The 24,357-nt window shown below is 45.4% G+C and overlaps 1 protein-coding gene across 1 annotated transcript; it reads left to right on the top strand.

Moving 5' to 3' along the window:
* Positions 1-43: 43 nt before the first annotated feature.
* On the top strand, positions 44-23,738 carry EDC3 (enhancer of mRNA decapping 3). Its single transcript, XM_009813216.2, has 6 exons — positions 44-246; positions 1,713-2,026; positions 10,806-11,141; positions 19,931-20,084; positions 21,704-21,921; positions 23,025-23,738. The coding sequence occupies exons 1-6, from the start codon at positions 83-85 to the stop codon at positions 23,357-23,359; spliced, it is 1,521 nt and encodes a 506-aa protein (XP_009811518.1). The 5' UTR covers positions 44-82; the 3' UTR covers positions 23,360-23,738.
* Positions 23,739-24,357: the final 619 nt, after the last annotated feature.

The raw sequence follows: 24,357 nt of genomic DNA, 5'->3' as shown, positions 1-24,357 counted from the left end.
TTGATGCTGATTCAGGTTGTCAGTTTCTGCATCTTGTTACAGCCAGGCCTGTGTGTCTTTACAGCAATTGTGTGCTGGAAATATGGCTACGGACTGGCTTGGGAGCATCGTGTCAATCAATTGTGGAGAGAGCTTGGGAGTCTACCAAGGACGAGTGTCTGCTGTGGATCAGGTCAGCCAGACCATTTCCCTGACGCGGCCCTTCCATAATGGGGTCAAGTGCCTCGTGCCAGAAGTCACCTTCAGGTTAGTGCCTGTCTGTTTTCCTCCTGCTTTTTACCAGGCCAGGTCTGTGGTGGTTCGGATGTTTGTTTCGTTTTTCCCCAGAAATGGGTTCTTTGCCTTAAATCTCCCTACTGCTACTGAGCATCTTTGAATGAGAAGTGCCTCTCATGTTTCTGTTAGTTTGTGTGCCGGAGGTTATTTTTTGGCTCTGCAATCCTAGTATTAGAAGTGGTGTAGCTCACACTTGGAGGTTATTTGTGGGTAAGGCTCTGTGTATGTGTGTGTATATATATATATATATTTATTGTCTGTATACATTCTGTTGTTCAGTTTTCAGGTAGTTGAGGGGGCTGACGTACTCTCTTAAAGCTTGGCCCTCAGCATGTGTACTATACATCATTAAAGTGTGACAGAAGAGAAAGCAGAGTGGTAGATCAATTAAAATTATTGCCCCAAAACAATTAAATGAAGTGCAGTTATTGAATCCAACTCCATCTCTCCCCTGTTTCTTGGCACGTCCTTTCCTCTGTGCAGACAGGAGAGAGTTTTGAACCAAAAAGCTGAATCGATGCAGCAGTACTGTAGCCCTCAGGAGTTCTTTGCCACCAGCTCCTGGTAACACTGTGCTTAAAAATAATGAGAGTCACTCGTCACTGGACACTTTCCTGTTACCTGGCATATTACAATAGTTAAGACTCTGAGTCACTGGTTTTTAAATAAGTCTCTGAAGTCAATACTCTTAATTTATTTTTGTTCTTGGATTTTGAAGAGAGGGAGTGGGGAAAGATGATGACCATGTTCTTCCAAGAGATGTGTGGAAGTCTATAGCAAGCTCTTGCTACTTCTGTATTTCAGTTGGACTAATACTTATTAAGCTTAAAATAGAAGACCCTAACTTCTGATTTATTTCTTGCAATCAGTGCAAATGGAGGTCTTTGTAACCACTTCTTTGTTTCGTTTTGGCTCATGCCCAGTGCTGTATTAGTTTTCTTTATCCTTTTGCTGAGGAAACAGGAAGCGCCATCCTTGTCTGAGCGTAATTGCACTAGTCTAAGGATAGCTTTCTGTAGAAGTGGATTAAAAATAATAGTAGCCTCAAGGCTGAGATTAGTTATGTTATCTATAAACTGTTAAATTAATGCAGGTTTCTGCAAAGGTCTGTGCCAGTTGCTTCCATTTTCTGCTTGGCTGATTCCTGTTTCAGCTGGGAACAGAACCTTTCAAACACAGTCCAGGTGCAGTATAGAAATACTCGAGTAGTTACTTTGAAGATCCATGCGTTTCAGTTTAATATTTTGAAGTCTGTGGAAATATTCTCTGTGTTTGTCTATTAAAATAATTTTTTTTTCTTGTCTCTATTAATAATGGCATGAGAAATAAACCACTGTACAAACACCCACTGCATGTTTTTCTTTAGGGGTTGTTTTTTGTAAAGGTACCTCGGATGCTAAATTCCTCAATATCTGGTTTTCTTTTCCTGTTTTTAGGGCAGGTGACATTACCGAGCTGAAAATTCTGGAGATCCCAGGGCCAGGGGACAGCAGGCAATGTGGAGACCTGCAGCAGACAGAAATGGGCATCCCTGGTGTTGGATGCCAAGTGGGTCCCAGTCAGAATGGCACTGGGAAAGTGTTAAAGAAACCCATCTCCAGCAGTGCCCCACAGAATATCCCAAGGAGAACAGACATGAAGAATCAGGATATTATCATCTCTCCACAGCAGCAGTGCTCCAAGAGCTACATGGATCGACATGTGGAAACGTTGACTCAGTCCAAAGGCTTCCGTCGTAGGCACAATTCCTGTGAGTATGTGTGTTATCCTGCAACTTTCCTTTTGCCTGCCTGAGTTACCGCTGCAGCATCTTCCCGTCTTCAGCAAGAACATTTCAAACTGTGCTGGAAACTTTTGTTTGTTTGCTTTTATACTTGTATTGCCACCTGAAGGTCTGGAGAAGAGGAAGATAAATGGTGAGGAGAAAAACTTTGCAAACTGTGCCTCAAAGTATTATAAGTATAGATCTTCCAAATGTCTGGCACTTATCTTTAAATCTTTCATGATTAGATGATGATGCAATCTCATCCATAATTTGGTATGTATGTTTAATCAGTTTCATTAAATCTTGCAGGACTGGGCTTATAAAGATGTATGTGTCCACTTCCATAAAATGCCCTTATACAGAGATAGAAAATGGTTTTATTGGGTAAGAATACTCAGGTGAAGCGGGTTGTTTGACATGGTCTGCCACTTCTGTATTGGTTTTTTGTTTGTTTTGGGTTTGGGGGTTTTGGGTTTGTTGTTTTCTTGTTTTTTAAGAAGACTACATTCTGTTTCTCTAGGCTTCTGGCCACCTCACAGAAATGTGTTCGGGGTATATTAGATGCAGGGTTGCTTCTCTGATGTCTTTGTTGCCATCATGCTGATGCAGACCGTGAATTCTAGCTCCTTTTCATCTGTGAGGAGCCTTTAAAACTATCACTAGAGTTCTTTGGAGGCAAATTTCGCTCTACTTTTCATTCCTTTTGGTTCCCAACGAAATACCTTCCCTTCCTAGACACAGACTGGAAAAGTTAATGCAGAGAAGTTAGTGCTGTTCAGCTGAATAACTGGAGAGTAGATTACGATGAGAACCTTAACTTCTGTGTGCGCTTTGTGCTTGCTGCTGAACACATGCGGAGGAACAGCAGAAGGAGCTGGTTCTAGCGGAGGCCAGATCCCTGTTTATCACAGCAGTTTATCAGCTGAAAATCAAGTAGGCGATTGTTACCCTGGCTTCTGCAGGGCTTTCCACGTGGGGGCCCAAGGCAGTGCTTGAGCACCTTGTTTGCGCAGCGCAGTCCTGTAGCCAACCTAGTTAACAGGTTGGGAAAGTTGTAGCAGAATTTATGATGTCGTTATTTGCCCATAAAGGTTGGTGTTACTTAGGTGCCTCGCAGCCGCGTGCTCACTGTTTCAGAAGTCAGCCTGTCCAGAGTAACATTCAGAATCCTGTGCGTAAGAAGGGGCTGTGTGGATGGTTTTATTTCTTAGGTTCAGGACCATTTTTGATGGGATGTTAGTTGTGTTGTGGGAATTCGGCAAGCTTCCCATGCCAAACCTGATTTGAAGTATTTTTTTTTTTCCCTCTTGAAGCCCATTAAAGGAAATAGGTCTTTCTGAACTTTAAAATGCTGCAGACTGTTCTATGAACATGGTAGCATAAAGAGGTATGATCACAAAAGCTCTTCTATTGCTTGTTCAGGACAGAAGCAGGGTGTTGTTACGTACTTCCAAAATGGATTGGCATGTAAGCTGCAAATTCACGTTCCTGTTGCTGAGAAATACCAACCTTTATTTTCAGGGTGTGTTACTTCATTTAGTTTTAGGACACGTAAGACAACATTTAAGAAGAAAAACACTCTCCATGCTCTGCCCCCGACCCAACATCCTGATACCATCTCTTACCCCTTTCTTCTGTCACTGCTGGTGTGAGCTTAGAGGTTGGGTTGAGAATAGTAGAGGTGGACACTACAGGAATTTGGGATATAACTGGGAAAAGATGTGTATGAACAGAGGGTGGAGAGGAGCAGCAAAGGCGCAGAAGGAAGCAGCTGCCTCTCCTTGCAGCCTCCAGCTACGTGGGCTGGCGTTTGGGAGAGGCACAGGAGATATTTGGGAGCTCTTAGGAAGATGCTGTGTTGCGCTGGCTGTGGTGGAACTGGAGGGACTGGGGCTGTAGGTGGCTGCAGAGACAAATGATGTGGTGGGCCAGGAGCTAGTGTATGAATAGAAAGAGAGTATTTTATCAGTTGCACCGCAATTGTGCCATACTTTTCTGTCGTATACATCTTCTTACCCACCCCTGTTTCAGTCTCCCAAAGAACAGCCCTGTTTGAGTATGCGTAGAGCAACATACTGGTGTTTTCTTCGCTGCAGCATTTCTGAGAGAAGTGTGGTTGACGCCTGTTTATGTAAAAAGCAAATAGTTCCTTAACAATTTCTTTGTTAAAGTGAATATTCAAATTTAATTAGGGAAGTGGAGATCTTCCCTGTCCCACCCTGTGTATTATTCTGCTTCACCAGCATCAAATGTTAGAAAATGCAGAGCTGAGTAACGCCAGTTACAGTGATTTCCTCATTCCTGCTAGCTTTCCTGTTTGAGAATTGCCCAATTGCCAGCCTCCATTTTTCCTCTAAAAGGAACTGGAAACAAATTGCAATATTATAAAGCTTTTCTAGTTAAAGCCTGTATAACCATAACCTGTTACGACATCACCCTACAAGTAATTACAAATGTTACTTGCTGTGTTGTTGAAAATACAAATTAACGGGCTCTAATGAGAATGATGTAAAGATACAATCGGTGCATCTCAAAGTCAAGCATCCGTTATTTTTATTTCTGTTCATAAAATCTTCAGCCAGCTCTCACGCTGTGCCAGAATTGGGTAAGTTCTTTTTTTTTCCCAAAGCCCCCTGGGCTATACTCCTTTCCAGATCTTCATCATGCAATTATTGAAACGTCAGTATATATCCAGCATATTTCCATGACTCTATTATTGAAGAATCAGTATCTCTCCAGCGTATTTCCATGACTTCATTTTTTCCCTTGCTTTTGTGTTTAGAAAAGAAACAAAACCAAGGGGGGCAAGGCCAGTTAAACAGGCAGATCAGAGACTGTATTTATGTGGAGAAGTTCCTGAACCTCTGGAAGTCTTCCTCCCCCACCAACAGCTGTGTTATTTTCTGGAAGGGTTGTAACTCTTTTCATATTCACTTCTTTATTTAAATGATTGCCAAACAGGCTTGATGGGAGGAGGAAGGACAGAGCGATGCGGAGGGAGAGGCGCACACTCCTCGGTGACCTAACCATCTTCAAGCCTCTCTGGTTTTGAGCGTTTTACTTCTACCCAGGCACAAACACTGCGTAGTGCTTGCTGTAGGAAGACAGCTGTGGTTCTTTTAAGGTTAACTTTTTTTTTAATTCCTTAACTCTTCCTAAATTCCAGTTAGTTGTTTGAGTATGTTACTTTGGTTGGTTTTAGGAAAACTTTCGAACTTCAATGTCAACTACCTAAATGTCTAAAGTAACTCCTGCTTTGCTTTATTCTGGCTGGCTGGAGCGTGTTGGAGGATTACCTCACGTAACGCTGTTTTGCCGGCATCTGGTAGGTCTGGGGTGAGCAGTCAGAGCTTCAAACCACTTCAGCCCACAAATAGCTTGCGTCAGTTTTGCAGAAGCACAACAGCAGGTCAGATTTTCTTTTACAGACTTCGTTTGAAACAAGTTGAGCAAGGTGCTAGAGGTAGATTATTGTTAGCTTGGATTCATTTTAGGATAAATGAGGTAGAAAAGTGAACTCTTAACCTCTAAAAGGTGCGTGTTTGGAGAGTAGGGCAAATGATGCATGACTCTCGGGAGGGGGACCGAAGAGGTCCTGGCTCTATGGAGACGGTGGGTAGAGGCGTCCAGAGAAGAATGGGCCAAGATGTCATCTGGAACTGAAGTCATATAAGGTTTAGTACAGCTGGAAGTTGACCTTTTGATGCCCTTTAGCGTGCTAAGTCAGGGACAAAGTTTCCCCTTCGGAGTACTTGTGTGACAGGAATCAATAAACAACAAATATCAGTGCAGGTTTCCCAACAATGGCTTCTGTGCCGTGCTGGCACCAGGCTCGTTCATGCCAGGGCTGGCGGCAAAATCTCCCGCAGGGATCTTGCAGGAAGGCGGCCAGCTCGCTAGAGATTTTATGTTTGCTTGTGTGCGATACATGGAAGGGTTTTTTTTCCCCAAGAAACAAAAAAAGCCTGGGAAGTATTGTTTATATTCTGAGGGAGGTGCTTTTCTGTGCGGCGTCAAGCTGCCAACTTGACTTGGAGCCATGTGCTGTTCTCCTTAATAAGCTTCACACATACGCACATGGGGCAGAGGCACTGGAAGTTGCGCTCTGAAGGGAGCTGGCCTAGAAGGTCTGGATTTCTGTAGCTGCTTGGCAGAGGGCTGGATCAGGCTGTGGAAGCAAGTGCAGCTGTGACTAGTGGCTTTCAGGCAATGGCTTGGTCTGATGTGTCACACTAGCGCCCTGGAAGGCAGTAGACACTTCTCCTGTTAACCTTATCTCAGATTCTTCTGCCTGAGCTTTCCCTTCCCTCCCCCTGCCCTCTTTCTAGGTGTTTCTCCTCTTTTCCCTGAACAGCGTCAGCTGCCGCCTTCTCGCCTGTCTAGATGGCGATGCTTGAAGAGGAACACCACCCAACTTCGCTCGGAGTTCATAGGAGGCCTCTGCCATGTTCTGCGCAACTTGTGTTGCAGGGTTGTAATGCAGTCTGTGAAAAGACAGCCCGTTGTGTGGGTCAGCGGTATTTCAGAGTTGGCATCCATCGGTATGGATTAGAGAGCTGCCCACCACAATGCCGGCACGTCTCATTTTGATGAGGTACGGTCTTGGCTCCCATTCACTGTGTCTGCAGGGGAGCCTGGGGAGCTTTCCAGCCATTGTTCTCGCAGCTTTTCTAGTGCAGCTTTTTATTCCGTCGGCATTCACACACTGCTCACATCAGCTGCTTCTGTCCCCTGGATCCGTTGCACAGCGGTGCATCTAGCCTGACATTTTGCTTTTCAAGTCAGCTGAGGGTAGCGCGGAGTTGTTTGCAGAAGAATCTGACTCCGAGTGTAAAAACTCTTGTTGGGTAACTGGAGCGAACCCAGTTGCTGTAACACTTGACATTGACATAAGAAGCAGGCTTGTTTTGCCGTTGTGTTCATTGTAGGCTCCAGCGTTTTCATCTGAACTCTCGGAGTCCCTTGACTATTGCTTGCACCTGGAGTTTGTGAACGTTTGGAGAGCTCAGCCTGTTGCGTTGGTCTGGGTTTTCATTTCTTGTGCGGCTGATAGCAGCAGCGCTGGGTGCGATTCTCTCGTCGGTAGTGGCAGTTGCCAGCTCCATACCAAGTTGTGTACAACTTTGGAGTGGTTTATATGTCAAATTTGGAAGTCATGTGTTAGTAAAAAGCTTTCTTCCTGTCAAAACTATGCATGTAAATGACTGGTCACAGCTTGTATACTGGAATTCTTGCCACAAAGCCTTGCCCTGTCTCTCTCCTAAATAATGTTTTGTCACCAGCAATTCTTGAGTTCTGCTATCTGTCCTTCAGTGGCTTCTTGTCAAAAGGTGTATGACAGTAGTCTATTCTCACCCAGTTGTTTATAAAAACTCCTTAATGTCTCTGGCAGCTTGAAAATCACTGTGTCTGAAAATGAACTACCTGCTGTAGTTCGTAGTAATTTCAGATTGTTATAAACAGAGACTTTATAAATAGAGTGTTGTCAAAGTGTGGTGACGCTGACCGCACAACTCTGTATGGCTAGTTTCAGTTGCACCAGTACCTGCGGAATTAATATTTCATGCTGGCTGTTGTACTGATACTGCTGTTTTGAAGAGGTAAGTGGCTTTGGGCTGCGGTCAGTGGATTTTCATGATGCAGTGAGGTTACAGTAAATCCAGTACGCAGTGTAGCCCTGTTGCTGCGAGAGACTTACGCTATTGGATGTCTAACGTTGTAGATACCCTCTCAGATATTTTAACATAGCAGTGCTGTAGGTATAATGATATAATGGTGTTGGAAAAGAAAGGGAAAAGCCAATATCTTTCATTACGCCAGGTGAGAAAGGTGGGGAAAGTTGATTCTTTCAGTCCCTTCGGTGCTTGCTAGGGATGCTTGGGCAAAACTTTTTAAACTGGTGTTAACTAGAGCACTCAAGCTCAGGTTTAAAGTTAAAAAAAAAAAAAAACCCAGAACAACAAATCACTCACGTTAGGAAAATGATCATTGTGGGGGGTTTTGATTTGATGAGTCCCCAAAGCCTTGAAATTCTGGGGTCTTATCTGCTGCTTTTCAAGGTGGGAAATACTGGGCTCTGACTTCTTGTGCGCTTTTTTGCTGTTGCTGGACTGGTGAATTATGGCGTAATGGGAGGCTGGAGCTGCAGCAGCTTTGAGAGGGAGTGCTTTAGGGTGTTCTGGTCTGTTTTGTTTAGTTCAAGTAGCAGAGAAGGTGCTGCTGAGCATTTCAAAGAGCTTCCTTGCTGTGGGGGCTGGGAAAGCTTTCAGATTAGTCACTTAAACAGTTCTCTAGAAAAAAGATAGTGACATGCTGTCTAAAATATGGGGAAAAATAAACCGGGGGGAAATCCTTGCTGAGACAATGCATTCCCAATTGAGAGTAAAACCAAGTGCATATCCTTAGCAAGTCATCTTTCAGCATGGCATGTTAGACGTGGTGTTAGATGAGTACTGCGTCCAGCTCTGGGCCCCCAACATAAGAAGGACATGGCCCTGTTGGAGCGAGTCCAGAGGAGGGCCATGACGATGATCAGGGGGCTGGAGCACCTCTCCTATGAGGACAGGATGAGAGAGTTGGGGTTGTTCAGCCTGGAGAAGAGAAGGTTCTGGGGAGACCTTACAGCAGCCTTCCAGTACCGGAAGGGGGGCTACAAGAAAGCTGGAGAGGGACTTTTTACAAGGGCATGTAAGGATATAGGACAATGGGTAATGGCTTTAAACTGAAAGAGGGTAGATTTAGATGAGATATAAGGAAGAAATTCTTCACCACGAGGGTGGTGAGGCACTGGAACAGGTTTCCCAGAGAAGCTGTGGATGCCCCATCCATAGAAGTGTTCAAGACCAGGTTGGACGGGGCTTTGAGCAACCTGGTCTAGCGGAAGGTGTCCCTGCCCATGGCAGGGGGGTTGGAACCAGATGATTTTTAAGGTCCCTTCCAACCTAAACCATTCTATGATTCTGTGAACTCACTATCACGATGTAAAACAAATTTGCCAGAGCTTACAAAGTCCTTGATAAGCTCTGAGAACTCCAGGCAAGCCTGCCTGTATCTTCCAGGAAAGCAGGCTTTGCTCTGGTCTGTTCTTACAGTGTTTTCTATAAAGGCTTCAGGTAATCATAAGGGTGTTCTGGAGTTAAAGGCTGCAATTTAAGTTGCGTGATTGAGCTACTGAATAACTTTGCTGTAGAGATGGGTTCTGTTTGTTAACTAGGCTGAAATCTACACATCGGTCTTGCAATGAATGAACGCTCCTGCAGAAACAGCTGACAGGAGGAGGGTCCTTCGCTTTCCAGGAGAAGTGCCGTTCCCGTCAACGGAGTGGAGGATTTCATGCTTTGGAAATGTGGGAAATTAGAGCTCAGATTTGTTAGGCAGCTTGCGGCTGCTCCACCAGTCTGACCCGAGGTTACGAATAAGCCTTTCCGGGCAGGGAGGAGGAGGGATTTGCCAAGACCAAGTGTCTGCACTTCTGAAGGTGACAAGTAACTTTACGGGAGGCTGTGGAGGTTATGCCTATTGCAAATCTTTTTGGGATGTTTTCTGAGTATCCTTAGATGACCTGAAATTCTTCCTGTCTTCTCTTGCCGATTGGCAATAATGTGTAAAGACAAAAAAAATGTTGCTTTTTCATTTATGGAGGAGATATATAAAAAGCACGCATCATCATGGTAATTTGGTGGTAATTTGTCTCTGTATTATCAAATGGATCCTGTCAATAAACTAATTTGTATCAATTACTCACAAAGCTGATTATCATAAACTATGAGAAATATTTTAGTAGAGCAAGCAGTTTTGGTGTGATAACTCTTACTCCATCTGTTGGACACTGTAGGCGATACCTGTCATTGCTGGAATTGGCCTGCAATATTTTCTAGCAATTGCAAATTGAACAATGGGTATAACAAACAGATTGATGTTGCCTGGACCTGAGTTTGTATGGGTGAGCTGAATAACAATGTAAGAAATAAGCAAGTAGAGGGCTGTGTTGACCACATGGTTTTGTATCAGTCCTTGATCTCCAGCCCTAAGTTGGGAATGAGGAGGCTATCATCGCTCTCACTCCAGAGAAATCAGGCTTTCACAATTACTTGTGGTTGGAAAGAAGTGTATTTAAACATGCAAGACGATGGATGAATAAGTAGAATAATGCAACAAAATAATGCAATAAGGAATAGGGAAAAGGACTTCATGTTGGTACAGAAATGTGTACTTATTGATAGCAAGTGCGAGGAAGAAGAAATGCTTTATATTCAGAGTTTCAAGTTCTCCCGTAAAGATCATTAGTAGGTGGCCAGCCTGTTATGGAAGAAAACACCTACATTAGTCTCTGAAATTTAGGGAAATTCCAGAGAAGGTCTTGGGCCACATGCCTGTGTGAACATGAGCTCAGTATAGGAGGAAAACTGTCCTACAGCACGGCTAGCTTATTATCTTATCACGAATGTGACACTATCTTGAATTAAATAAAATGTGGAGAAACACTTACTTTGCTACTGTGGTCAAGCTTGTTTATCTAACCTTGCCAGTGGAAAGTCCCTGAAAGTCTCTCTCCTGATGCTCTTGTTCTATTTTCTGTTAGCTTATCTTCGCATGAGTAATGCCAAAGTTAAGGCTTACAGCTTCTTTGGGAAGTGAGTATCCCTTGAGTCAGTGGACTGCAAGCATAAGCTCTCCTCTCACAAAATTTGCTGAGAAAGCGTATGAGCAAACGTGGCTTTTTCCATTTATGACACACTTTCAACTTGCTTTTATTTTTGTTTAGGGTCATCCAGTAGCCGTCATCCGAACCAAGTGACTCCAAAGAAGAGTGGATTGAAAAACGGGCAAATGAAGAGCAAAGACGATGAGTGCTTTGGGGATGACATTGACGAAATCCCAGACACGGATTTTGATTTTGAAGGGAACCTGGCCCTTTTTGACAAGGCAGCCGTATTTGAAGAGATTGAAACTTATGAGAGGAGGAGTGGCACTCGTTCCCGGGGCACCCCTAATGAGAAACCAGCTCGCTATCGGCACGACGAGAACATCTTGGAATCGGAGCCCATAGTCTACAGAAGGATTGTCGTACCCCAGAACGCTAACAAAGAATTCTGCACGGGTATGCCGCATCCCTTACTGATAAGGGTGCAAACTCTGCCGCTTTTCTGGGGCACGTGTGGTGGATTGTTTTCCCCAAGGGGTGTCTGTCAGCTTAGTGTGGTACAACCAAGGGCATTCTTTTACGTAAGATTGGATCTGTGCCTTGTATCTACATACCACCTTTATTTGCAATATTTTGAAGGTAAAAAGATACTCAGATAGGGCAACAAGGTAAGTGTTTTTCCAGTAGGGAACAAAACTGATGGTTGGATAGCGAGAATGGAAGCTGAATAGGAGCCATTTGAATCCTTGCTTTGATTTCAGTAGCGTGATGAATCTGCGTGGACTTGATTGCTGGCCCTTGAGAAGGAGCAGTGGTCTCAGGATTCCGGTACATGGTAGCGTGTCGTAATTTGTGCTTTCTTGGTAAAAGGCAGGAGGTTTCATGTGTTTCTGATGCTCCTTAGGTGGTAGTTATATATTTCTGCATGGTTTTGCAGAACTTTAAATGTCATTGATGTAAAAAGAAGCAGTTCTGGCTCTTCCCATCCGTAATTCCAAACGTTCATCGTCCAAAAGGCTTTTTACGTGAGGTCCCCCCTCCCACTTACTTACTGTCCGCTGCTGCTGTGTGAAAGATCGAGCCCCAGAAAGCTGGACAAACATATTCAGTGTGTGTAAAAAATGTCTCTCTCCTTTGCTTTACCTTAGTCTTAATTATAAAAGGAAAGAAAAACTTTTAGGCGGATGGTTGAGTTGAAGTATTTGTCGAGTGTATCATGAGAGGAAGCTAGCTCAGCGTGCTGGTGCCAGCTGCTGTGCAGATGTTCTCCCGCCGGTCTGATTTCTGGTCCTCGCTGCCGCTAAGTAGGCTCTTGGATGGAGGTGAAGGTAGCGGGGTGGATCAGCGAGCTGCCTGGCTGCAGGGAGGCAGCGCTCCTAAAATCAAAATGCAGAGGATGATTATTCAGCTCCTAATCCGTGGCTCTGGGGAATGGTAGAATTGGTTTCATTTCATGTTCAGCAGTATTTTTTTTTGTTGTTTTTTTGGCCGAGCACCAGGTAATGGTGTTTTCACCAGGAGCCGCTTATGTATGCGAATGGATTTTACTGTAAGGAATCTTTTTACTTCTATACGTACACATGCTATGAAGTTTAGCATACGTACTTTATGCTACAGTTAGGTGCAAATTCTCTGTAACTTTAGTCTAGTTGTGGTGGCCTGCCTTTGGTTTGCATGCTTGGTACCACTTGCAAAATGTAGGAGTGAAGGAACTTCGGCATTCCAGGAATGTTTCTTTTCCACATCAGAATAAAATCAAACTTCAGATCTTTTTGTAGAGCGAGACACTAAATAGCTAATATCCTGGTGGTCTGGCCACTGAGCAGAAGTGTGGTCGGGTCCTTGATCTGTCATTCTTCCTCTGCTCAGAAACTCCATCTGGGGTGTGAAACACTTCACAGAAGGAAGCTGTTTCGTTTGCAATGATTTGCTGCTTTTCCATTTAAAAAAAAGTCAATTTTTTAATGGTTCTGCTATGTGTCATCCATCTTCCTATTGATCTGCTCTGCTCTTAATGAGATCAAAACGTACTGGGTCGTATCAGAACTTGCCCAGCTCGGTATTGTGTTTCCAAGGATACTTAAGGAAAAGTGAAAGAACAGAGTAAACATGCAGTGAGGCTTTCCGCTGAGTGCTTTGTCTTTCACAATTTTAAGACTTCCTGAAGCAGAAGTGATAGTTCAGTATTAATAGCTTTTGATGAGGTTTTTTTCTTCTGCTTAATTTAACCTATTGCTTTTTAAATCCATGCAAGCTTTCAATATCTTTACAGCGAGAAGCTCCACCAATTGCCTGTGTGCTGTGTGAATAAGCACTCCTTCCTTTTTATGTGTGTGATTTACTATTTTTTTTTTTTAAATTTGCTACTTGTCAATTCATCTTCTAGCTGCCTTGTTTGAGAGGAGACAGAGCCTCTATGTGTGTCTAGTCTGAAACAAAAGCTAACCTACTGTTAGCTGCCAATTTGAGAAGTATGGCTAATATGGCATTCTAGCAGTACAGTTCCCGGGAGGAAAACTCTCACATGCAATAAGCAGCAAGCATCAGTAAGTAAATTCAGGGGATGAAAATGAAATGATGTTTTGCTAACCTCCGTCATCCTTTTCTATGGAAACTCTTGGCTCCCCGTTTGCAGCGTGCTGAAGGGAGCAGCCCGGTGAAAGGACTGCTGTTTTCTTGTTTTGTTCTTGGCAAGCCTGCACAGGGAGGGTGGCAAACGACTCCCCTCTGTAGTTGCAGGGTCTCGCTAGCCTCATTAGCTACCGTTGGGTGATTAGTCCCCCGTACGGAAGTCTGGATTTGTTTGGAAGAAAAGCTGTCGTGTCACACAACAGGCAGGGTATTGACAGCTACAGTTCCCTGTCGCCTGTGCTGAGCAGGGCACATTCACAGGCCTGTGAATGATAATAGTGTCCCAGTGCTGCCTCTCTCTAGATGTTTTTCCCACAGAGAGTGACTTCCTTTGTGTCCACTGAGGAAGTTTATTTTTGCTTAGGAAACGCTAATGGCTATCTAGCAAAAGCTCTTGTAAACAGCTGTAACTTGCCTACTGTATCTGGCATTCAGTCTAGCGCTTTTTGTAGCGAGTCAGCCCTCCGAGGGACAGAAAGATAGTCAGTGTGCTTGGAGTAATGACGGACTGTCACTTGAAAAAAAAATCCTGATTTCTTTTGTTTAGCAACTGGAGGGAGGATGTTAAGCTGTAGGCAGCCTGCCTCTCTCAGTGGCTCAAAGAGCAGCAGCTGCTGAAATTAAATGAGAGTGCCAATAGCCCCGAGAGCCATGATTTTGGATATATTTGTGGCAGGAATTCTCTTTCTGCTTCTGAATTCTCCCTACAGAGTTGTCCCTGGACTCCTAAGGGATGCCGTACTTGCAAAAAGCACTTCCTAGTTATAGGAGAAGTAAGTACTTCATAATATTTTTCCCTAGGCCAGTCTTGAAGATGATTGTCTTAAAAGAGCTCTGGCTGATAGAATGAGATTATTTTATCTGCTATAATAGCACAAACAAAGTGATGCTGGTGATTGACAGTGAGCTAATGTCCAGCTGTGGGAGAGGAAGAAGTCTGTGAATCCTTGCATGCTCTTTTATGCCGTGTTTACACGGAGCTAGGAAATAACCAGGATTGCGCAGCAGTAAAATCAGCAAACTGATGCCAGTTCTCGAAAAGACTAATGTGCAGCGCTTCCAGTCTGTGGTTTTTATTACTGACTGAAGTAAGTCGATCTGCGTAGGATGTAAGCGAGGCTTGATAAACACCTCAGTCCACCAGGATGCTTTTCTGAGAGCCAATTTTATGGAACCAGGCCGTCATGTAGGTATACTAGCGTGTGTTTTAGAAGTAAGCAGGGAATGAAGGTGAGGATCTGTTCCGAACAAAAATAAAAGCCTGAAGCCAATACAACTTACCAGGTCTTTGGTCATGACTGAGCTGAGTCCATCTCAGGGGTTCCACTTAAGAATCTCTCCCAAGTATGTAATTAGTCTTTACTCTTTTGGGCTGGCTGCTATTGATCTGTCTGTTTACCGTTACATGACCCTTGAAAGGGGAAGTACAACTATTTAACAGAAATCTGCCTCCCCGGAAAGGCTGATAAGGTGTGAGCTGTCGTCTTCTACTTCCAGAGCTGGCCAGCTAGAGAACTGAAATGTGTGTTGGCCTAGCTCGGTCTCTGTTCCTTCTGTTGGTATTGGCACTGAAACGATCTGTGTTTGAACAGCACGGTGTTTTGGGATCAGGTCTTTTAGCAGTAACTGCAAAGTCAACGTTCTGCAGATATGTTGGAACTCAGAGGAGTTTGCAGTAGGATTGGGTATCTTGGTTCATCATCACTGACTCTATATAAGGTCATCTCAAGCATACCAGGCTCTCCAAATCGTTCGTTTTTTGCAGTTCATCTCTCCTTTCCTCTTAACTTTTGTTTCTGCCAAGAAAGTATCTTTATGAGCACACTGAGGTGAGTAAAGAGGAGAGCTGTATGCCACGTAGGTAAGATATGTATTTCTTTCCCTGATGTACTAGTAAGGCTTTGTCCAAAGTAGGCTCTCTTCTCTTTAATGCTGTTAGTGTAGAAAATAGGCTGTTTCCATCCCAGTGTCTCTCCTGGAAAATAAGTGGGCTTTTTCAAACTCAGCTGCTACAGAAATGTGAGACAGCCGCTTGTCAAGTGACAGCAGGACTGTGCTCAAAAAATCGGTCTATTTACTTCTCTGTGCTTCCCCTGACCAGGCTTCAAACCTGTCCTTCAAAAAACTTTTCTTTCCCCACAGTAAGGAGATAGTGAAAGAAAATGCGTGCTTAGGAGCAAAGCAATGCAGCAGGCAGAGCTTTTGTGCCAGAGTCAGACTACAAAACTAAGGCTGAGTCTGTTGTGTGAGGATGATGCAGGCAGTATGGCTTTTTTTTTGTGTGCCATGTCCTTGACTGACTTTTCTACTCTCTAGCTTTTAGCTCTTCAGTCTATGAATGACTGCCTTACAGCGATTGTGTATATTGAATGTGTGAAGTGTTTCTGGGATCTTTGAGTTGAGTGCAAATTAAGTTCACTTTATCCAACTGCGGGAGAAAACAAAGTGGTCATGGGGCAAAGTCTTTTTGTCTCTCCGACAGTTTTTTGCTCAGCCAGAGTGGATTGTTAGCTAATGCTGGGAGAGGCTGACATTGGAACTTCAGCCAGAACTCCCGCAGAATTTGTCTTAATTAAAAATAATGATGATTTAAAAAAAAAAAAATCTAGCCCTTAAGGTTGTGGAGAAAATAATTCATGTTTGTGGGGCAAGTAACTGTGTTTTGCTGAGTCTGCAGGCAGGTGGCTCCAGCTTTACTACCAGCAAAAGACAGCAAGTAACGTCCCATCTGCCTAAACTGGACAAGAGTTACACCCACGTCACGTAACTGCATCTTAGACCATGAGCTGTGGGGCTCTGGAACCTGGGGTTATTTATTGCTAAAGAAAGAGTTAATGGCGTTACGTACAGCTTTCAGGAGATCCTAAGTCTAGTTCCATCTCATCCATTCCTGCAGCTTGTCTGTATTTATTTTGGCAGTTAGAGAGCTGCTGAAATAGTCAAGAAAAAAGATGGGGCTCACACAGGGAGCTGCTCTAGCAGCACCCCTCTCTTTTTTTCCTGCAAGCATGGGAGGCGTTTGGACTTCTGACAGCAGCATTGTTCTGGGATTGTTTGAAGAAAAAACTTGTATTTTGTTAACTTCTGGAGAGTTACCTCAGTCCTTCTGCTGGCATAGGGTTTTTTAATCCAACCAGTGTGCATGTAACATCGCATAGTGAAGCTCGACGAGATAACTTGTTCAAAGTCGTAGTGCCCAGCACAGAGTGTGTCTCGTAAACGGAGAATACGTGTTTAATCAGGCTTCGGCAATACTCTGCGTGTCACAGAACTGTTAAGTCTATATCTGCCTTTTTTTTTCCAGGCAGCTGTAAAATACATTTATTTAATACTAAAAGGCCTGAGCTAATTTATTTTATTACCTTCATTACCAAACAATAAAGATGCGCTGTCCAACCCAAACATAATTAAAGTTGGCAGGACTTCAGTTTTGTTGCAGCAGTGTTATTGTTTGTGGGTTTACACGTCGCCTCCTTGATTGCTTTCTGCCAGAGTTTATTTAACTCCCTTGGCCTGGTTTTGATAAGCCAGTCTGACTGGTTGGACCTTGCGTGAGTGCGAAGAAGGGAAGTTCTCTTGGCTTTTAAGCCTGCTTCTGAGAGGGAGCAATTAGGACAAAGCGTAGCACTGGCTTGCTAAATGCAAGTTCATCTTGTGCCTCTGCTGCTGCCCGGTCACCCCGTTGGCATTAACCCACTGGGCACTGAGTTGCATCTAGCTGATGGTAAATGCACATTTACTAAAGCTCGTGGTTTGGGGAAAGATGTAAATGGTTACAGAGAAGACGTCAGCAACAGTCATACTAATTTGGGTAGTTACAGAGTATAGATTGGCTGTTTCACCCTTCTAGTTTGGGGAGTTTGTGCAAAATTGAAGCAGAGAGTTTGCGGCCCCACAGTTCAGAAGGAGCAAAACTCCAGTTTGGCAGCCCGCTGTTTCAGGTTAGCAGAGGATGCGTCCCATCAAACTGTTTGGAGAGATTCTGACCTCGGGTCACTCATTCCAAGTCCTCCCTCAAGCTTGAAAAACAAGACCTGATGAAGTAGCAAAAATATGAATGGCAAAGCGGCAGAGCCGAGCCTTGCGTGACTCTGGAGGCTGAGAGGGTGTGTGAACACAGGGCAGGTGCGTGACTAGTGTGACGGGTTTAGGATTATTAGTGGCTCATGACTCCAAACGTTCAGCGGCTGCTATCAGGAGTCTGAAATGACTTTGATAATGTGCACGCTTGCATGTGTGCTGCATGTAATGAAAGACTATTAGCGGAGGGAGCTTAATTGGCGGTTAGCATGCAAGGTCAAGTGTTTGAACACGTTTGGGCCCTCTGTATCTGCAAAGCGCTAGCCGGTGAGTTCAGAAATGAAGGCTAGAAGGATTCAGCAGGATCTACTCCACACTGTTTTACTGTTACCTTGCAGGAATACCTCCGATTTGACTCTGAAAACCTCAAGATGTACAAAACCTGCCATTTCCTTCATAGCTTGACTTAGTGGTTTGTGACTGGGGCACCCTGAGGAAATACGGCAGTACAAATAATTCCTTGCAATTAAAATACATGCTGCTTTTCGCATTTGAATGTAGCACTTGCTTGTTGCAACTGGTTCTTGTTATGCTGTTTTCTCTGCAAAAGAACCCGAGCCCGCGAGTAACTGTTAGATTTCCTCTGCGAGCGGATGTGTACGTTGTGGCTGTTCCCCTTTGAGCTCGTATCGCTGCAGAGCATTTTCACTGAGCCATGTCATGTTCCCACGACTCTTTTCCATTAGCGCAGGCGGTCCGAGCCCTGCCGTGCTGCTCGGCGCTGGGCTGCGGCGAGCACCCAGGTGGCTGCCGTCACCCCGAGTTGAGCGGCTGATGGGAGTGCGAGGGGGAGTCGGGGCTGCTGACCGTTGAACACCGCAGAAGCAAAGTGTGCTGATGGAAGGACCGAGCTCACGCTTTGGCCTGACATTTGGCATCGTGCCTGAGCCGTAGCAGGAGCTGGTCTGAGTCCTGGACCTTTTTTGACCCATTGTGCCTGACTCCCATGCACCTCACCTGCCTGTCACGCAGAGTAGGAACTAACAGTGTATTTCCCAGTAAATTCACGGAGCCCTTGCTCAGCCGGACTCTGCTGGGGTTGCTTGTTTAGCTGGGAGCAGTGCTTATGAATGATGTGAACAAAAGGAGCTGAGAGCTGCTCTTGCTGGCAGCTGTGCTCCAGCTATGTGGCCGTTCCATGTAGGGGGGAATTAATCTGTGCTGTATCTTAGCTGGGAGACAGTTAAGGATATCCATGCCTTGCAGGAGGATGTTTCAAGGGAAGACTACCACGTGTTTCTGATTATGCATAGGTGCGAATCCTCAAACACCGGGCGAAGGGGCTTGGACATGAGAATTATTTTGGAGAAAAGTTAGAATAAAGAGGCAGATTTCTGTGGCTGAAGATATTCAGGGATATCTTGCTGGCTGCTGCAGCAGTTTTCTCACCTGTCGCTGATGTTTTTCACTTCTTTCTCCATACACCATGAGTAATTATTTTCAGTTTCCTTGTCCTCCACAATTTAACACCCTGTCAAAAAATTGCTGTGGCTCCCCTCAGAGCAAGCTGCCCTTTGGTGGCAAGGAATCCTCGGTATTTATTTTCAGGAGAGTTTACAGGTGTTACTGCAGGCTTTATTTCTGTGAAATCATTGCCTGCTTGGAGAAGGAAAGGATAAAGAGTCAGCCAGAACAGTTATTCAGGTTTGTGTTTCTCTTACCTGCAGATTGCAGGCAAGCTTGCTGTAGAAGAGAGTGGGGAGGATTGTATTGATGCCTACTGCAGGCGCTGTTCTCAGCGCTTAACAAAACCTCTCTTGTTTGTTTTCCCTTGATCCACATGCTGGAGCATTTCCTGGCTCGCAGACCAAGCTGTCAAAAACGTCTGAGAAGTATTTTTCTACAGACTTTATTCTTTCAGCCTCATCATACCCCTGCTGCCTCAGCGTGGCGTGATTCAGCTTTTGTGTCTGAAGCCAGCCCTTCTGGCACGCCACAGCTCAGGTGGTGGGACGTCTTGTTTTGCTGCGATATGTGGGTTAGGGGCTGGAAGTTTGGGGCTGGTCACTACCGATGTCAGGAAGCGTAACGCATCCAGGCTTTTTTGGTGGGGAATATCTGGTTCACAGCTTCTCTTCTGACTTTCACAGTGATTAGGAACGCTTACATGTGTTTGGGCATGGGTGTGGGTTAAAGCACTGGTGGCCTGGAGACCATTAAGAAAGAACTTAATATTCAATCTGTAAGCCAAAAAGGCCTTCTCAGTCCACGTGTAGCTAAAATTGCCAGCTGCCTGCTGAATTTTTTGTGGCAAAGCGTATTATTTCAAACCCAGCGGTTGTGTTTTAGCTGTCACTGCTTCACTCGAACAGAGTAATCTGACTCTGATGCACTAGTTTGGATTCATTTGACGGTCTCGGAAGGAACCTGGGTTACTGAGTTGAGCAGACCCTTGGTAACAGCTAATAAGCCTTTTCACTGTCATCATTTCTAAGTGCTGTCATATAAAACCTTACCGGTCTGCAGCATTCTGAAAAAAAATCTCTGATGATAACCGTTTCTATCTTCCTCCCTCCCCTCTCTTTGAACCCTAGACTCCGGGCTGGTCGTTCCAAGCGTGTCTTACGAGCTTCACAAAAAGCTGCTCTCGGTTGCTGAGAAGCACGGGCTGACTCTGGAGCGCAGGCTGGAGATGACAGGAGTGTGTGCGAGTCAGATGGCCCTGAGCCTCCTTGGGGGACCCAACAGGTAAAGCTGTTCCCTTTTGCTCCGCTGTGGGTTTTCCCCCCCCTCTAAGCAGAGCTCAGCTTATCTTGTTCTGCTAAGTGGGGTTGAGGTAAAAGAGGTGGAGAGGTTACCTTTGAGGTCAATGTAATGTGGATGCCTGCTGCCGCTTGCATTAGTCCCTGGGTGCTCCTGCAGCTGGAGGCAGCTGTTGCCTCTCTGCCTTCCTTGCTTCTAAAAGAAAAAACTCATCCTGATGCCATGCAGACCTGTGTGGTTGCTCATGCATCAGCCTGTTTCTAAATAATCACGAAAACAAGGATGAGGCTCAGGCTCTTGAAGTGGGAGGAAGCCTTACAGTAGGTTTCCATGCTCACACTGCTTTTTTCCTCTCTCGGCTCTCTAGGAAAGCGCTGGCTGAACATACCATCTTGGATGAATGACTTACTAAGGGCTGCTTTTTGGCTCCCGTGTCCCAAAAGCAGAAGTGTCTCTTGAGTCAAAGACAAAACAGACAAAGCTGAGATTTTTCTCTCCACTTACTGAGAATTTTGTCAGGGAATTCAGCTTTGCACAAGTGTAGCCCAAGGCAGATTAAACCACTGCAGAATTTCTGGCACGTTACTCCTTTTTGCAAATAAGTAAACCTTTCCTTTGTTGTTTTTACGTATTACAGTTTAATGGCATTAATAAAAGCAAAAGTCAACTCATGAAAGCAAAGTGCTGCTTAGCTTTTCACAATGCTAAATTAGCTTTCAGGCATCTACACCTAAACAGAGAACATCCTGCTCTTTTGGAGGGCCCACGTTGCTAGCAGGTTTGGAGTGCGCTTACTGCTCTTCCCATGAATATATGTGCTGACTCTTGAAGAGGTCTGCTCTGTGCCTGCACTTGCCGTAGTTGTGGATGTGGGCAGACAATTGCACGTGTATTTTTATGTTGTTGATAGATGCTCCAAATTATTTGCTCTTGAAATGGAAGGCAAGCCCTAACAGCCTCCACCTGTTCATGCAGTAGTACTTACCTGCAGCCCAGGACCTGATCATTTGGTTGAAAGCAGTAAGTGATGACATACCAGCCAGCACTGACCCTATCAGCTGAAAATCCTACTCTAAGCCACCCTTGATGGCTTGCAGACCGTTTAAATAAATCAGCTTTATTTTGCAGTTGACGAGGCTTAGGGAGTAGAAATTAGTTTTTCTTCTTTTTTTTTTTTAACTGTGGCTCTGCTGCTGGACTAAATCACCCCATATTTTTAAGATTGTATAGTTAGCATTCCTCTAAAATCAGAGGGACAGAGAGGAAGAGGCTCCTAAAAGTGAAAATGCACTGGATTCAGGTTTGCTACGTGAGCAGTGAACATACCCCCTCCTTTGAAAGTACGGGTTGGCTTCGTGACGAGCCAGGATAGACTGGGACCTTGCGCTCTCTGCTGCGGCTGCGAGGAAGTCTTGAAGGGAACCTGCAAGCAGAGCAGCTCTCTAGTGTCAGCGCTACAAAAGGATGTGGGTTCCTTCTCGGAGGCAACGGAAGATTTGCAAAACACCTGTAAATTTGCCTTTTACGGATTTTTTTTCTTTCTCTTACAGGAAGAAGGTAAGGGATTCTTGAGTTTATTAAGTCCCCTTTTGTCTGCGTTTTAGGCTGAACCCGAAGAACGTGCATCAGCGGCCCACGGTAGCCCTGCTGTGCGGCCCCCACGTGAAGGGGGCCCAGGGGATCAGCTGTGGACGGCACCTCTCCAACCATGACGTCCACGTCATCCTTTTCCTACCCAACTTTGTCAAGATGCTGGAATCCATCACCAACGAGCTGAACCTTTTCAGCAAGACGCAAGGCCAGCAAGTCTCCAGCGTCAAAGGTGAGTGAGTGAGGAGCCAGTCTTTTCTCCGCCATCCTCGCGCCTCGCAGAGACCTGTGCTGCTCAGCTCCCCAGTGCCTGCCCGGTCTGGTGGCACCATCTAGTGGCACTGTCACCGGTCGGAGGCTGGCGGGACAGCAAAGACTCGAGAGGCTCAACAGCGGAGCAGTTGTGCTGGTACAGATGTTTCCTGTATGAACAAATACGGAAGAGCTGCTGTATGGATCTGAGTCAGACCAGCCGCGCTCTGAGGATAAGGGCCTGCCTTGTTCAGCGGATCGAAACTGCAAGTAAACGAGCACCCAACTGCTGCTTCAAACCAGACAGCTTTGCTGAACTAGTCCCAGCGGCTGTCAAAATTCAGATCTCTTAGCGTGCCCTAGAATAAACCGATGCTCCATCTTCTGTGAGAGAGCTGGCTTCTGTTTGTTATTTCACCAGCGGTATTTTCAAACTTGTTTCATTTAAACTTACCGGGAGAAACGAACCCGGGAATTAGGGCACTGTGCAATGTTTTGTGTTGTGCCAGAGAGCACAGAGCTGAGCTACTTGCCTGTTACAAAAGATTATAAAAGATTTTGCACTGAGGGCTTTGTGGTCCGTCAGGTAAGGGGAATGCAGCAGGTGTGGTACGGAGCAGGTGAGTGCAGTGAGACCCAAGCACACAAGCTGCCTTGCCATAGCAGAGGTAGTCAGCGTGTTTCAGAAAAATAGACCTTTTTATCGAATTGCAGAATGTAAAATGATCCTTTTATAATGGAGAGAGAGCACCACTGCTTCCCTGGGCTGCCTGGACTGGTGAGCCAGCTCAGCGGCGGCATCTGGGGCTGCTCAAGTGCTGACCGCTTGATGAGATTTTGTACCTGGGAGTCTGTGAACGTTCTCCACAGTGCTAAAGAGCTTTTAAATTATCAGTGTTGGTGTCTTTTGCAGAAGGACAGCAATAACAACAGGTAAGGCCAGACTGTCTGCTGTGAAACTGTGGGTGCTGGAGGGGAAAAAAATGAAATGTCTGCTGGCAGTGCAGGGCGGGACGGCACTGAGCCTCAGTTCGTGGTTTCAGGCTGGACCTCAGCACTAAGCGGTGTTTGTGTTTCTTTCAGATCTCCCGGATACCCCTGTTGACCTAGTGATCAACTGCCTGGATTGTCATGAAAATGCCTTTTTGAGAGATCAGCCTTGGTACAAAGCGGTTGTGGACTGGGCCAACCAGAACCGGGCACCCGTCCTCAGCATAGACCCTCCAATAAACGAAATGGAACAGGGCATCGACGCCAAGTGGTCGCTGGCCTTGGGCCTGCCCCTGCCCCTGGGCGAGAGGGCAGGGCGCGTGTACCTCTGTGACATTGGCATTCCCCAGAAGGTCTTTCAAGAAGTGGGAATAAACTACCACTCGCCCTTTGGCTGCAAATTCGTCATCCCCCTGCACTCCACTTAGAGCCCATCTGGCTGCACGGCTCTGAAGGGAGAGAAGAGAGAAGGAGGAGATCTGTCAAATAAGCTATCCAGTGGATCCTGACTAGTAAACTCGTGACGCCTTAAGGATGTGAAGTTCTGGAGAGTTTTCCTTCCAGAAAAAACATTGTGTATTTAAAAAAAAAAAAAAGAATAATCGTAAAATGAAACAAAAAAAGAGGGAAGCGAATGTTCCTGCAAAGCTATTTTCATTCTCTTGTGCCATTGTGTGAAGGAACACGCAGGAAGATGGTGTCTGTCCCCGGCGAAGGCGGCGGCTGCTGCTGCCCAGGCCCGGCCGGGGGGCTGTTTAACGAGGGGGTGTACGTGGAGGTGGTACAAGTTGACGGGTGGTTTGGAGATTTGAGATGTGTTTCTGTCCTTCTGGGTGGATGGACCCAGCAAGGGTGCCCCGGTAGGAACAGCACCCCTTGATTGTGTAGAAATACCTTCTGTTGCAGTCGTACCGGGAGGGAGGATTTGGTTTCGTTCCGTTGTTCTTTTTGATTTCCCCCTTCCCTGTTTTATGTTCCTGAAGGCAGTTATAGCTCGCTCTCCCTCCTGGACCCTCCAGCCCCTTGAGGAGAGCGTTCCCTCTTCGGAAAGTTTGTGTCAAGAGCCAGAAGCTCTCAGGTTGCCCACGCTGCGGGAAGACCGATGTCCTCAGCTAGGCCTTACTTGCTTATATACTTGGCTTTTTGTTTGTTTGCTTAGTGGGCGAAGCCCAGGTTTATGGGACCGAGGTGTGTTTTGGAAAAAAAACTTTTCCAGGATATTTGTTTGGGGTTTTTTTTGTCTTGTCTTCTTTCTGGCACAGTGAGTGGCTGAATCAGGGAAAGGCTAGCGAAGCAGGGCAGCATCACTCCAAGTTTGTTGCCTGGTGTATGGTGCGGGTGATGTTTGGGTGAGTTCCCCCGGTGCTTCCAAGTATCCCTCCTACTCTCAATGTGGTTTGGGAAGTAGGTCACGGATCCGTTCCTT

The sequence above is a fragment of the Gavia stellata genome, chromosome 13, assembly GCF_030936135.1.
Source record: "Gavia stellata isolate bGavSte3 chromosome 13, bGavSte3.hap2, whole genome shotgun sequence".
Taxonomy (NCBI): domain Eukaryota; kingdom Metazoa; phylum Chordata; class Aves; order Gaviiformes; family Gaviidae; genus Gavia; species Gavia stellata.
Note: the sequence above shows the minus strand (reverse complement) of the source record. Positions and strands in the feature narration are given on the sequence as shown.

What these genes read in the sequence shown, in the direction of transcription:
- EDC3 (XM_009813216.2), top strand. Translation starts at nt 83, where the DNA reads ATGGCTACGGACTGGCTTGGGAGCATCGTGTCAATCAATTGTGGAGAG. An exon ending in CCGTCGTAGGCACAATTCCT is followed by an intron (nt 2,027 to 10,805) that starts GTGAGTATGTGT and finishes ATTTTTGTTTAG; the next exon opens with GGTCATCCAGTAGCCGTCAT. An exon ending in TAACAAAGAATTCTGCACGG is followed by an intron (nt 11,142 to 19,930) that starts GTATGCCGCATC and finishes TTTGAACCCTAG; the next exon opens with ACTCCGGGCTGGTCGTTCCA.